Below are 15,495 nucleotides of genomic sequence, written 5' to 3'. Positions count from 1 at the left end.
TCTGGCCTCGCGGCAGATGGCCTGGCTCTCCGCCGGACCCGCGGACAACCCGCCCACCCACCAGGCTCGGCTCCTGCGCTCTGGTCCCAGGCCCGGGGGTAGCGTGGCGGCGGTCGCCTACGCCCCCAGGGGCTGGATGGATAGATCTCTCCAGGATGGCCGGGTTTCCGGACTCTTCAAGGCCCTGGCTCTGGACCCAAGGGGATCGGCTGCTCCTCTGCAGCTAGGGAGGCGTTAATGTAGGGGTTGCTTTGCTTCCCAGAGAAAGGGTTCTGACCAAGTATCTCTGGAGGATAGAGACCTCATCGACCTGGTCTTTTAGGGTCTGCTGAGAAGCATAGCTGCTGTCATTGAGTCTACCCGACAACTGCTTAAGGACAGAACAAGATCGAGTTCTGATTCCTTCTTGTAACCTCAGTACCTAAGTGTGAAGTAGTGATTTAATAAATGGACTGAATGCAGAATGAGCTTAAGTATGAAGATGCCTGCCTGACTGGGACATAAAGTCTCAAGCCAGGGCTAAGTATAATCGTTTCTAACAGATCTCCTCATGCCTAAGCTTTAGGTAACTTGTTTAATAAATACTGAATGCCTACTATGTGCAAGGCATACTGCATGAAAGAGCAAAACAAGGCAGATAAGGCTGTTCTCAGGCTCTTCACTCATTTGGAAGGAGGCAAAGTGTTCAGTCGCTCAGTAGTGTCTAACTTTTTGCAACCCCATGGACTGTAGCAGCATACAGGCTTGTAAATAAATAACTTCAGAGTGACAAATGCTATGAAAAAGAGTAAAACAGAGTGATGTGATAGTAACAGGGGAAACAGTAATATGGGCAGTCAGACAAGGCCTCTTCCATTTGCCTGAAGACGTAGAACTAGTGAGGAAGCAGCTATAAGAAGGTCTGGTCCGGAGGAAGAGCATTCTAGGCAGAGGGACAGACAAGCATAAGGGCTAAGGCAAGAATAAACTTGCCAAATTTGAAGAACAAAAAGAAGGTCATTGTGACTACAATGATGGTGGTAGATGAGTGTCAATTAGGTAGGCTGGGACCAGACCACATAGGTCCTTTTAGGCCACAGTAACAAGTGTGGGCTCCTCCCACTCCATTTTGTATACTGTTGCCAAATACACATTTCAAGATTAAGGACCTTTCAGATACCTCTTCAGGTTAGAAACCTCTCCACATTTTGCAGTACTTTCCAAATATCCTTAGCTTGCTATTCAAAGCTCTCTATAATCTAACCTCTACAGCCTTTTTTTCATTGTATCCTGTCTAATAAAGTTTTGACTTAAATCTGTTCAACCTACTTGTCAGCCCCTGCTCACACACTGAATATATTTTCATTTCACATCTTCCCTTTAAATTTTTATCAAAGTAATATGCACGCATAGACAAATACTAAGAAAACATTTAACAGCAGTCCTGTTTCATTTCCCTCCCCACCCTCACCCTAGTGTACATTTTTTAAGCTCGTATTACTTCTTGATTTATACATTCTGTGAGTCTTTCAGAAGTTTTATTTATTTATGGCTGTGCTGCGTCTTCATTGCTGTGCACAGGCTTTCTCTAATTGAGGCACATGGGCTCAGTAGTTGTGACGCATGGGCTTAGTTGCTCCAAGGCATGTGGGATCTTCCTGGGCCAGGGACTGAATCCATGTCCCCTGCATTGACAGGTGGATTCTTAACCCCTGGACCACCAAGGAAGCCCTGATTTATGCATTCTAGACATTGTTTATTGATTTCCAATTTTGATGAATGGATTTACCTTTTCTCCACCTCCCCTAACCTCTTAGGATTTTGGTTAAGAAAATATAGTACTTAGCATTGACATTTTGACTATAAATGTTTCCAACTTTTCTTTCTGGCATTAATCATTGCCTTGCTCTTGCATTTGCTTTTTTATATAGTGTACTTAAGTCTTTCCACATAATCTAATAGCTTCTCAATTTGTATTTTACTAATTCAGTTAAATGTACTAGATAACCCATTGGCTTTCTTTTCTGGACCCTTCCATTCCATTGCTCTGGTCCGCACTGCTGGCTGTCTCAGTCTGTGAACAGCTCTCAGCCTTGGACTTCTTTGCATCATTCTCTGAACCCTCTTTACCTCTCCTCTGTGTTGGATCCGTTTGCTCAATAATTTGCTCCTCAATAGTATTAAAACACATCCTTTGGTAGTTTCCCTTGAAAGCATGAGAAATAAAATTTGGGGTGAACTATTATGGAAAAGAATCTGAAAAAGTATATATATGTATAAAACTGAATGACTTTGCTGTACACCTGAAACTAACACAACATTGTAAACCATCTATATTTCAATAAAAAGTTTTGAAAAAAAGATTTTTAATTGGGGAGAAACTTGAAGAGAGTATGATTCTGCATTTCAAGTATTAATAATTTTCCTTCAGAATTCTGAGTCACTCCATTGTCTTCTAGCTTCCAGTGTTGCTATAAGTGATCACTTTGATCTCTTAATTTTTCTTAAGCATTTGTACAGGACTTGTTTTTAACTCTCTTTGCAAGTCTTTAGGAAGTACTCTTTATCCTTGGGGATTCTCAAATTTCTTGGTGATATGCCTTGGTGCTATTCACTGTGCTAGGCATTGGGTGAGCACTTCCCATCTAGAAGTTCAACATTACTTTCTTGAATTATTTAGTAACATTACTACCATTTTTTTTCCTGTTGTTTCTGCAACTCCTGCTAGATGTTGGACCTTCTGGATTGATCCTTTTTTATCATCCATTTTTAAATGATCTCACCTTTTTGCAAGATTTCTTATTTCTAACCTTTCCCCTATCTAATTGTACAGGTAAAATATTCACAATTAAAAACTCAGTAAGTATATAAGGATGGACGTAGTATAATATCCCTCCTATTTGGTTTTGTACTCCTCCAGTTTTCCAGTAGGAAAAAATTCATTTACCTATTTTTTTAATTTCTAAGAATTCTTTTGTTCTCCAACTTTTCCTTTTCATAGCATTTATTCAAAGACACAATATCTTCTCTGAGCTTTGAGAATTATAGCATTTTCCTCCCTAAAGTTTTCAGAAAGCTACTTTGTGAATTCCTTGGTTTCAATTTTGTTTTGATCTCTACCCATGTTGCAAGTTTCCTCCAATGTCTGCTGCTGCTGCTAAGTCGCTTCAGTTGTGTCCAGTGGCCCTTAATGGTCTATTCATATTTAAGAGTGAAATACTAAAAGGCTAATTGCCGGGAGCCAGTGAGGCATTCCATAATTGTAAATTCTGTCCATGTATAGGGCTTATTAAATGGAAAGGTGAAAGTTGAGCTAGCAGAGCAGAATGAGATGGGCTCTACCTGCTGAGGTGGTTGTTAACAAGAAGCAAATCAGTGTGCCCTTCTGAACCCAGAAGAGGCTCAGGAGAGGGGGTACAGATTGGGGCTGAGAACTGGGGTTGGGGGAGAAGGGAATCAGAGATGAGTATGAGAAAAAGCCCCCCAGGTCCTTTATCTGATCCAACCAAGTGATCACTGTAGGGTGATGAGTGGGGGAAAGATGGATTTCTCTTTTTTTTTTTGAAACAAAAATGTAAGTATTTGTAGGCCTTTTGTCTGCAATTGTTTTGGCCTAGGGGCTATGTCAGTTGTGCTGACATTCAGAGTCCTGACACTCATATACTTTCACTTTATTCCTCATTTTCAATCTAGCCCCTCACTCTCATCCCCACCATATGCTGTGCTATGCTAAGTCACTTCAGTCATGTCTGACTCTGTGCGACCCCATAGATGGCAACCCACCAGGCTCCTCTGTCCCTGGGATTCTCCAGGCAAGAATACTGGAGTGGATTGCCATTTCCTTCTCCAATGCATGAAAGTGAAGTCGCTTAGTCCTGCCTGACTCTTAACGACCCTATGGACTGCAGCCTACCAGGCTCCTCTGTCCATGGGATTCTCCAGGCAAGAGTACTGGAGTGAGATGCCATTGCCCTCTCCTCATCCCCACCATGTCTCCTATTAAATCCAGTGGTTCTAAAGGTTTATACTTTCCCTAAGGTTCTGAGATTTCACAGTGCTATTTTTGTTCATTGTGCTGGGCACTCACTGACTCTTGTCAGTCTAGAAATTCACAACCTTTGGGTTTAGGAAACCTTTATAAGTAGTTCTTTGAAAATTGCTTCCCCACCATTTCTCCAGAGACTAAAGCTCCTATTTCTCGCAGAGAAAATACGAGTAATCACTTGGTTGGATCAGATAAAGGACCTGGGGGGCTTTTTCTCATACACATCTCTGATTCCCTTCTCCCCCAACCCCAGTTCTCAGCCCCAATCCGTACCCCCTCTCCTGAGCCTCTTCTGGGTTCAGAAGGGCACACTGATTTGCTTCTTGTTAACAACCACCTCAGCAGGTAGGGCCCATCACATTCTGCTCTGCTAGCTCAACTTTCACCTTTCCATTTACTTTTTTTCCAAAATGTTGATGTCTCTCACTCATTGCTGTCACCTTGTTTTCCTTGTCATAGAGTCATGTGCCTTTTTCGAAAAATTCCTCTGTTGACATTTGAAAGGGGTTTTGGAGGGAGTAAAAAGCCCATGTGTTCAATCTGCCATACTCAAGTGGAAACCCTTTGCTTTGCTTATAATGTTCCCTTCTACTTTTTTTTTTAGGGCCACTCAGGTGTCACAATCCTGTAAGCCTTCTCCCTAAGCACCCAAACTAGAAGGAATATCTTCCTTCTAAAAAGTTCTACAGGCCACTTCTGATCTCTGCCACCCACTAGGTATAAATTAGAGGTACTCTACAGTTATTTGTACTTAACTGCCCCTATGAGATCCATCTATAACCTTCACATGCTTTCTATTCACTAGGTCCTATATTTGACAAAGAACTGAAGTTGCTCAGCATGTCCGACTGTTTGAGACCCCGTGGACTGTAGCCCACCAGGCTCCTCTGTCCATGGCAAGAACACTGGAGTGGGTTGCCATTTCCTTCTCCAGAGGATCTTCCCAACCCAGGGATCGAACCCAGAAACTGAGATTTACTGAATAAGAAAAGTAAATTAAGCCAAATCTCAGCCACCCTGTTTCTCCCTCTTCAGAAACACTGAGTAATGCCCCTTCACACTCCTGAACACAGTTCAGTATCCCCTTCCTCAGCTTACTCCTTTCTACCCAATTGAAATGAAGAAAGGCAACTATTTTATTTGATGTCCAAGAGGGCCACTTGTTATCAGAGACATCTGCCAGAGTTAAGTGTTAACAGAGTGAGGATTATAGGAAAGCAACAAAAAACTCAATAAAACAAGACAGAAGGGCATGTCTCATGGTCTAAGTTAAAGCAGACAATATTGGAACCTGACAAACTCCAGTTCTAGAGTCTAATAACAAAACCTTGCTCTATTAATTACTATTTATGGGACCTCTATGAACTTTAGACTCCTGATCGGAAAATGGGGATAAGACCTACTTCATAGGGCTGAGGTTGCCATTTCCTTCTCCAATGCATGAAAGTGAAAAGTGAAAGGGAAGTCGCTCAGTCGTGTCCGACTCTTAGCGACCCCATGGACTGCAGCCTACCACGCTCCTCCATCCATGGGACTCTCCAGGCAAAGTACTGGAGTGGGGTGCCATTGCCTTCTCCAGAAGATTAACTAAAATAACACATATTAGGGGACAGCCCATTTCAGATCTTCCTCTGTTCTTAAGAATATCCATTGCTGGCCTGAGGTTGTATTTGCATCTGGGGGGAATTTCCCTTCACTGAGACACTGAAAATGGTGAAGGAAAAAGAATTCTGGACGAGGATCAAGTCCTTAACTTTATCCCCCAAGAGTCATGAGACCTTGAACAAATTCCCTTATTTTGAAGATAAAGAGTAGCCCTGTTACCTGACAGTGGTACTGGATCAACTGGACAAAGCATGTGATGGACTGGCAGGTGGCTAATGGACTTTACATATGCTTGGTATCATCACCCTCTGAAGAAGTGTTTGGACTAGGACTCTCTATGGAACCTGGTTTGGGCACACCACTCCAGGACCACAAATTGGTTCACAAAGGCTGGAAAAGAATCTAGCCCTTCCACTATCATGACAATGGCAATGGTCAACTAGCAAGGCACCACAGTACCATCTAGTGGCCACAACACCCCTCTTCTCCCTCTCCACCAGGTGGTTAAGGAAAGGCTACTACTGCATCAGAGGTTCAGAACTCTTTGGTCACATCAATGGCTGATCAGTCAGAGTTGGAGAGAAAGCAAATATACCCCTCTCTTTGTTTTTTTTTTAATATTAACAAATACAAGCAGCAGAGAGGGCCAATTGCTCTCTGCTATTCCCTGAGGGGAACCAGAGGACAAAGCTGTTCCTCTGGTCTTCCTCTAACCGCAGGGCCTGCTTAGCTCCTCCTTAGGCAGAGCTGTTATCCAGCCCAACTTCCCTCATCCCCACTCCCCAGTCAGGATGGTTGCTGATGGTGGGAAGAATACTGTAGTTCCAGCCTCTGCTCCAGTCTCAGTTCAGACGGTGGTCACTCATCCTTTTGAACTAATCTCTCACTTGTCCTGGCCCAGAAACCTTGAGGTTAATCAACAACACCCACAGAAGCAGGCAGTGTGACTTCAGTCATCTTCAGATGACTCCTCTTCTGCCTCTTTTAGCCACTGGATGAACCTCTGCAGCTGTAAGGAAGAAGAGTGGAGAGCTACTGAGGGGGACTCACATAACCCTCCTGTTCTCCTTAGTGGATAACCAACCAGAGGCCCAGGGACCAACCACCTGGAGTCTGGGGCCAGGAGCCAGGGAACCAGACAACGACTGCAGTGAGAGGAAGGCAGCCTGACTCACCTGCTGGTTCTTTCGCAACTGCTGGCCTTTGTCAGTTACCTCCCTTCGGCTGAACCAGCTCAGAATTGTTTCCTCAGCCAGGATCTCCAGTTGGTAAAAAGCCATCAGTACCTACAGAAGGCCAGCAGAGGAGGTCTCAGGGGCCTTGCAGGGTTCAAGATACAATGGATAACAGAGGAAGAGGCAGCAAGATCTAGTGGCTTCCTACCAGGCCCTCAGCTGCCTCCTATATACTGTGGAGTCTGCTCCAAAACAGACAAGAGTGAGCTGTTCACTCTGACACTGGGACAGGTCTGACTTCTGTAACTGTAGCGCTCCACACATTCCCAGGACAACCTCCAAATGGCTGCCTTACTAGCTTGGCTCCAAGCTGTACTATCCCAGCAATGAGCACAACACTACAGGTGGATGACGCTATTAACCAAACTCCATATGGATTCACGTCAGTCTATACTGTGTCTCCATGGAGGTCACCAAAGCCTGTTTCAAAGTAAATGCAGGACTATGTGGCTTGGGGTGGTATTCACCTTGGCCATGGAAGTGCTAAGAGCTTCATGCTCCAAAAAGAAGTCCTCAATGGCTGCCAAAGATTCCAAATGATCAGCGGCGCGCTTTATGTAGTTCCTAAAGACAGGGCTCCAGGCCTTGAGCAACTGTGGGAAAGAGGAGAAGCTGCAATATATTCCTGAGCATGCATCTAGACCTGGACAGTAAAGAGAATCAATCATGATAACATGGGTCTTTCACGACAAGAGGTGGTTGCCTGGTGGTCTAGTGGTAGGATTTGGTACTTTTGCTGCTATGACCTGGGCTCAATCCCTGATCAGGGAACTGAGATCCCACAAGTCACAAAATTAAAAATTAAAAAAGACAAGAGATTATACAGGCTCTGTGGAACTATGTCAGAGGCACCTGGGAGCTGCTGGCAGGACTGGAGAAAAAGAAATTTCCTAGGGAAGGTGAAGGGGGTCAGATGCTGCAGGCTGCCTCAAAATATCTGTTCCCAGTCTAAATGTTCACCTTATTCTGGGTCAGATCATTTTCAGTCAGAGTATGACAATCCAGTCCATTTTGGGTATGCCTTTGAATACCACCTGAATACTGGAATCTCAAAGGCCACTCATTACTGAAACTAACTTGACTCCCCTGGACAACCAAACCTGCTCTAGAACCCAATCTGTGTCCAGAGGCAAGGAGAAAGGAACCACAAGTAACATATACCCCGTAAGACCTTCTACTCCTGATTTCCTTTAAAGCCAAGCCCCCAAAATGTATACCTGGCTCCACTCAACCCCTTGTACCCAGCTTCAATCTTTGCTTACAGGAATCAACAGGGTGCAATAGCGGTTTGGGTCTAGCGGGGAATCCATTTGTTGCAGTGGGAACTCCAGGACCACATGGCTCAGTACTTGCATCACTTCCTTCAGGCTTATGTTGTAGGCATACCTGTGGGGACACTGGGGTGACACCAGGGCCTTCACTGGCCCTTTCAGCATATTGTAGAACTATGACTTTGGCAGGACATTGGTAAGAGGAAGTCAGATGCAACATGGAAAGGGAGGATTTTGGAAGGAAGAAGTCTATGCTGAGGCTAGAACAATGTTCTCCCTGTTTCAAATGCTACCAGCCTTGTCCAGTTGCGATGTCAAGGGAACATGTTCCTATTTGGGGAAGAATTAGGAGAGAACCTCCACCACCTAGAATTACCCTGAGAAGATGAGAATAGGGAGCGGCTGCTCTTACTTGAGAGAATTTATCTCCAGGACTAGATTGTCACAAGAAATGTTTTCCTCCTTGCCCCGCTGCAGGGTTCCCAGGACTTCATTCTGAAACACTAAAATCAAAGCAAGAATAAGTTCATGGACCAATATTTTTCCAGGATGCTTTAAATCATCCAGTCCTCACTTTATGCCCAACCAAACTGGATGTTCTCCTCTTTTGTCCCAGACACTGCTCCCTTGGCCACATACCTTTGATGTCATCCATCTGTGGAGAGCCTGCCCGACTGTCTAGCTCTTCAGAATCCATACTTCGCTCACTTTCAGTTTCACTCTCTTCTTCCATGTTGATTTTGAGTCCTGAGAATCCAGAAGGGGTAAGAAAAAAGAAAACGGAAGAGCCATTGACGGAGAGCAATGTATCTGCTCTGTCTGCATGAACAAATTAATGAACAAGCAGTCTGATTCTGATCCCCTGGAGAAGAAAATGGCAACTCACTCCACTATTTTTGCCTGCAGAATCCTATGGATAGAGAAGCCTGGCAGGCTACAGTCCATTGGGCCATAACAGTCAGACACAACTTAGGGACTAAACCACTGCCAGTCTGATTCTGAAGTGTTCAAACTCCCTCAAAATAATCTGATTTAGATGGTGCATGGCAGGAATGAGGCCTAGCTCACCCCATAGATTCTGCCGTAGTTCCTCCTCTTCCTCCATGTTCATATCTGCAGCTTTCCAGAGGTAGCCCTGGCCTGCAACTCCAACTTCTGCTGGATTGTAACCTGGAAAAGACACTGATCTTTAGCAAGGGCCCAGGAGAAGCACCAACCCCTTAGGAGGAAACACTGGTATTTCTATGGGGCAGAGAGACACACAGATGCCCCACACCTGCTGAGTCTCACACCTTTCAGCTTCATTTTCTCTTTTTCTTGGTCAGCCCCAGAATCATCACTGAACTGACCATCATCCTCATCATCCTCTGCATCTGGAGGGTGCAAAGAGATCACTGAGCCCTCAGGTAGCATGATATCTGGGCCCACTACCACCTGGAGGAGAAAAAAGGAGTGGGTGGCACAGATCCATTAATGCGTGGGAAAAGTACTGCAAAGGAAAGTGACTTTACTAAGTCAAGCAGAAAGCAAATGAAACCACTGGATTGGGAATTTCAATTCAGGCTGGATTTGGTGGACATAAGGCACTTTCTGGCTCAGCATAACCACCACTCAGCTCGTGGCCTATGTGCCATGTGGAGCAGGTCTTACCTGGGAAGTGAGGACACAGTGAGGCTTCAGTGTAACATTTTCCTTGACCTCAGCATTGTCACAGAGCAGAGACTGATGAATCTGTGCTCCAGCAGCCACTCGAACACCCTGCCATAGGAAGGCCTGGTCCAGCACCACATTATCACCTGGCTCAGGACAGGAAACACTCCTGGTCACCCATGGCTCCAATTCCAGACCAGACCACTTCTCAGACCATTTGTGGAGAATGGGGCTGACTGACACCAACAGAGATCCCATCCAGCTCTACTACTCCATCCCCAAATCACCATATATTCCCTCTCCCTCTCTAAGCTCAGGCCAGAAACTAGAACATTGCTCAGCCTGACTACCCTCCACCAGGTTTACAAAAATTTGACTATATACTGGACTTAAGAACCTGAGAACCTTTAAGATTTCTGGAGATCCCTTGAATTCAAGAAACTTATTAGAATCACACTCATGTCTAAAAGTAGAACCAAATTATTCTACCTCTTTTGTTTTGGTACATTTTAAAGTCAGAATCTTATTGTTCTCTTAATGGGGCAGTTCCATTAGAAGCATCACTTTCTTATAACCAAAGTGAGTTATTAAAGAGTATAAAGAACACTAGACTTATAATCAGAATCAAGTACCTGCATTGCCTCTTATGAGCCATGACCTTGGAGGGACAACCACTTTTAGCCTTTTTGATTATCTATAAAACTTATCTATAAATAATACCTCACAAGGTTTTTATGAGGATTAAATGAAATAAAGTACGCAGAAGCCCTTTGTAAACTGCAATGTACTAAATAGGTATTATTGCATGTTAATTATCCAGTTGGTCCTGAATGTGAATACAGGGTACCCTGGAATGTGAACAGTCACCCAATAATAGGCCCACAGACCACAAATTAAAAGTATCACTGTTTTTACATCCCTGTTCCTTCCTTAATTAAGGCAGCCACTCTAGTTTCTTATTCTCAGGGACTATCCCTCTGTATCCTTTTCTGGACTCATGGGGTTCCCCCAAGTTCCTGCTTCTAGGATGGCCAGCTTGACCTCCCTACCTATACTCACCAATGTGACAGCCAGGGCCAATGACACTGTTAGTGATGGAACAATTGCTGCCAATGACAGTGCCAGAACCTAAGAGCACATTTTCCTCCAGGATGCTGCCATGGCCCAGGCTGACCTCAGGCCCTCGGTAGATGTTATGTCGGGAGTGAGTGCAGCTCTGGGTTGTGCTGTCAGTGAAGTTAGCCTCTGGGGTGAGAGGGTAGACCCATCGGCGGATGACATCCGCGCAGACAGCAGCATACATGTGTAGGTTGGAGACCCGGGCACCATATTCCTTAGTTGTCACATGCATGTGGATCTGATTTCCTAAGATCTAAATGAGGAGAAAAAAAGAGAGGTCACCCAAGCAAGCAAGAGAGAAAGAACATCCCCCAGTATAATTCTCTTCTAACTTCCTTAAATTCCCTACTGCTTCTCAATGTCACAGCCAAGTGGCCTGAGACTTTTCTCTGTACTGCTTCCCTCTCACCTCCAGCTATTTTCCTTCCTCCTACAGCCCAATAAAATATGAGACGGGACCAAAAGTCCCCCCACCTACCCAAGGGAAAACAAACTTTCACATTACGTGTAATGGTGGATAGTCATGTTTTTAGCAATCAATTTGTTGATTTTGAGATTTTTTAACATGTCACTGGTGGTCAGATGGTATTGGGGATCTGCCAAAAACGAAAAATGAATCTTCTGCTTTCGTGTGTCAGCAGGGTCTATTGTCCCTGAAGTTGGTTAAAATAAAAAAGCCAATGAAGAAAGAGAGGAAAAAAGGGGGGTGGGGGTGGGAAACCAAAAGTTATCAGCGTGACGTAATATTACAGCCCTCTTCTAAAGAGGCACTGGGAGCCTTTCATTACCTCCTCATTTACTAACAGGCCTCGCACAAAGTCATCTCGTGTTTGGTAGTCGAAGTTGTCTGTAAATAGTTGAGCCACCTGTGTGGAGAAGTCAGAGGGGGATAAGGTTAAGTACTATTCTCTGGAAGCAAACATAGCCTCCTAGAGACATATCAGACACTGTGACAGCAGGACATGGGCCAGAATCCCAAAAAAGTCAGCCAATGAGCTACTGGGGTCAAGATGACAACACCTCTTTGCTATAGAACAGATGGGAGACAGGGGGAGAAGAAATATAGCTTGTCACTTAAGGGGGTGGTAATATATCCTCAGAGTTTTACTCGGTGGATATGCAGCCTTTGACTGAGGAGCTCACCTGAGGAGAGCAGATGCTGATATGACAATCAAGTAAGTCATAGCGAATCTCCACTCCATCTCCACTGCCCTGGAACAAGCTCTGTGGGAAGAAGTTACAAGGACTTTAACTCATCTCTCCTGCTGAAGCCTGTCACCTTCCCACTTCAAGGACCCCAGATAACCACATACCAGAGGGAAAGAAAAACGTCGGAGGCCTTGGGTCTTCTGGAAATGGAGCACCTGATTTGTGGCACTATCCACGGCCACTACCACGTTATCCTCATGACAACGAGTTGGGTGGCTGGGGGATGACTCCTTGAAGATCATCGTCATCACAGATACATTTTTTTCTAGCTTCCGCCTTAACCTATGAAGGACAGGAAGGAGAGAGCTGTAAAAAAGCAGTCCTAGGGCTCTGTGGTCCCAAACCCCACCTCTACTGTTTTTCCCATCCTGACCTGTGTTCTTCCAGGGCTCTGGTAATATTGATGTTTGAGATGACATCCCCATACACCAGAAGGAAGTCAGAGCGCACCAAGGCTTTAGCATCAACATCACGGAGAACATCCCCCAGTGATCTATACAGCTCTGATGTAATTATTCGAACAACATTGAGGGATGTTGGGCGGCACCACTTGGATTTCCTAAGGGAAGGGAGGGGTGAGGGGAATGAGTAAACCAAACATAAAGATCATGCAGGGCTTCTCTATTCCTGCGCCATTCAACATTCACACTCCTTTGCTGTGATTTTTTTGGAGTTTCTGCCAGCGTCCTCAACTTCAAAGAGATTAATGAACTATAATGAATGGTTTCAGTATACTGTCTTATGTATATAATCTTGTTTTATGTATATAAATCTTGTTTTCAGTATATAATCTTGTTTTATGGGCTAGAGAAGCAGGGCTATTTCCTCTCCATTCCCTGACCAATCCCCAAACATGGATTGGAACCAAAAATCCCACTGAGACTTAGGTTATTCGAAGTATTCTAGGGACAAACTTTCTCTTAAAGCTCGTATCAAATTTAGAAGCTGTCTGATGGAGATCATGCTAATCCTAGCCTATATTTCCTAAGCTTCCTTAAATCCTGAGAGTCACTCTTTTTCAAAAAGATTTCACTCAACATTTGTTAAGTGTTTACTATGTGCTTGGTACTAAGCTAGGTACCAGGAATACAAAGATGAGGAAGAGCTCAACATTTAGAAGCTTAGTGGAAAAACAAAGATGTTACTCTTATAACTGGCATATTGGAGCCACCAAATAAAAAGCAAAACTCACTGGGACTAAACTCTATGAGATTCAGAAAAAATTCAAATGCTGTTCTTTAATCTTTGTCACAGCTTCAGCTGCTCACCTCCTAAGTGAAGAGAATGCCCTTAAGACCTTACAATGGGATACAAATAGACACATTTTTCTCCCTCATAATTTCCCCTTAGTTACATTCACCCTAAGGAAACCAGGGGAAAAATGGTGAAACATGGAAAGAAAAGTTGCAGAGCTTACAGTAAATGTTCCTTGATTTGAGCAGCCTTCCAGCAACAAAAGACAAAGGTTTCCTGTACACCTGTGGCAGTCAGAAATTCCAGAGTGTAGTCAATTAGTGCCACATTGGCCAGGGGCAAGAGGACCTGGAGGGTAAGAGACAAAAAAAAGTCTGAAGACTTGTTATCTGTGAGGATCCTCTGAGAACCATTCTTTCTCCTACTTCAACCACAATTTCACTCCTCTGTCAGTATTTTCAAACAGTAGTTTTATGTTTCCTATTTAAAAGTAATCAGGCTCCTATCTTTGATGTTTATAGCATGCTCTAAACATGAGTCTGCTGTGCTTAGTTGCTCAGTTATGTCCAATGTCCAACTCTTTGCAACCCCATGGACTGCAGCCCACCAGGCTCCTCTGGCCAAGGGGATTCTCCAGGCAAGAAAATTGGGAGTGGGTTGCCATGCCCTTCTCCAGGGGATCTTTACAACCCAGGGATCGAATGCAGGTCTCCCACATTGCAGGCAGATTCTTTACCATCTGAACCACCAGGGAAGCCCAAGAATTCTGGAGTGGGTAGCATATCCCTTATCCAGGGTAATTTCCCCACCCAGGAATCAAACCGAGGTCTCCCGCATTGCAAGCAGATTCTTTACCAGCTGAGCTACTTGGGAAGCCCAAACACGAGTCTAATGTGTTGCAATTTGGATACAGTAAACATAGAATCTACTTGCTTAGCATCAGACAAAGCTGATACAGAACAGACAACCCTGATTTCTAACACTAGAAATCAGTCATACCTCCAGAAACTTAAAACACCACTAAGGCCTTTTTCACTGTAAGATTTCCTTCCTTGATCTCTTTCTAAGAGCCAAGGTCTAGCCATCCCAAACAGTTGCCCCAAATAAACAGCCAATTAGACTATTTGGAGGTGGGGTGGGGAGTCAAAGACAGTTTTCCGTAAACAGAATGTAAGTCCTTTTCTTTGAAATGGGGACTGCTGAGGAACCCAGCAATCATTAGGAGTAGCTCAGTCCAATTCCCCAGTGTCTAGACAATACAGGGGATGCTGGCAACCAGCCACTGAACCCGTTCTGTTCTCCTATTGACAGATGGCACTGACTGTCATCAAAACCTGGAAAGAAAAAAGCACACTGTACAAGATCCAAAACAGCTGTTACTATGGGATCAGACTAGTCTGCTCCTTTTTTAGGCCCAGGACCTCCCTTTTGAAGGCAAAAGGAGGTTACATTTTCTTTCACCTAAGAATCTCTTTTTCCTAAGCACAAAAGCCGCGCAGCCTCCTCTTGAGGCACTGAATCCTCGTGTGAAGGCTTCTCACAAACACTGGTCCAAGGTTAGTCCTGCGGGCCTCCCAAAATCTGGAGGTGAACAGCACTACGCGTGCCCAAATCTTCCAGCCACTCACTTGGTCAGGTAGTCATCAGGGCTTTTGACCGTCTCTCTGCCTTCCTCCTAACCAGATAAACCCGATTTCTGGGAAAGAGAGTGGGCACAAGTCCTTCCAGAGGCCGCCTCACCACACAGTATAACTTGCTCTAGCCCTGCCACCTACAAGGCCCTCCGGCAGCACTCGAGCACGTCGCTCACCCGAGGCTGGTCCTTGGAGATGGGAAAGAAGCGGCGGTTGAAGCTGTCGGCCACCAGAACTGCTTGTAGGGGCGGCGGCGGTTCCTCCTCCGCCCCTCTGGCTGCCCCACCACCGCCGCCGCCGCCACCACCGCCGCCGCCGCCACCACCGCCGCCGCCGCCACCACCGCCGCCACCGCCTCCCGGTCCGCCGCCGCTGCGCTTGTTGACCCGACTAGCCAACGCACCAGGCGGTGCCACCACAGTGGCCGCCATCTTCTCTCACGGCCACCACTTCCGCACGGAAACTGACACGGCACGCAGTAAGGGACAAAAAGACCCAGCACTCGAAATGCGAAGGAGTAGAGAAAGAAGGGAGGGTGGAGCCGAGGGCAGGAG

At 45.2% G+C, this 15,495-nt stretch overlaps 1 protein-coding gene across 1 annotated transcript; it reads right to left on the bottom strand.

The window, feature by feature from the left end:
* Positions 1–6,227: 6,227 nt before the first annotated feature.
* Positions 6,228–15,428, bottom strand: EIF2B5 (eukaryotic translation initiation factor 2B, subunit 5 epsilon, 82kDa). The gene is made up of 16 exons (XM_010855686.1): positions 15,118–15,428; positions 13,531–13,655; positions 12,487–12,672; positions 12,218–12,395; positions 12,048–12,128; positions 11,693–11,770; positions 10,845–11,157; positions 9,786–9,931; positions 9,428–9,569; positions 9,204–9,305; positions 8,775–8,882; positions 8,548–8,638; positions 8,127–8,250; positions 7,332–7,457; positions 6,805–6,915; positions 6,228–6,638 (listed from the first exon to the last, which is right to left on the bottom strand). The coding sequence occupies exons 1-16, from the start codon at positions 15,370–15,372 to the stop codon at positions 6,579–6,581; spliced, it is 2,226 nt and encodes a 741-aa protein (XP_010853988.1). The 5' UTR covers positions 15,373–15,428; the 3' UTR covers positions 6,228–6,578.
* Between the last annotated feature and the right edge of the window lie 67 nt (positions 15,429–15,495).

Source organism: Bison bison, unplaced genomic scaffold (assembly GCF_000754665.1).
Source record: "Bison bison bison isolate TAMUID 2011002044 unplaced genomic scaffold, Bison_UMD1.0 scf7180017864367, whole genome shotgun sequence".
NCBI lineage: Eukaryota > Metazoa > Chordata > Mammalia > Artiodactyla > Bovidae > Bison > Bison bison.
Note: the sequence above shows the minus strand (reverse complement) of the source record. Positions and strands in the feature narration are given on the sequence as shown.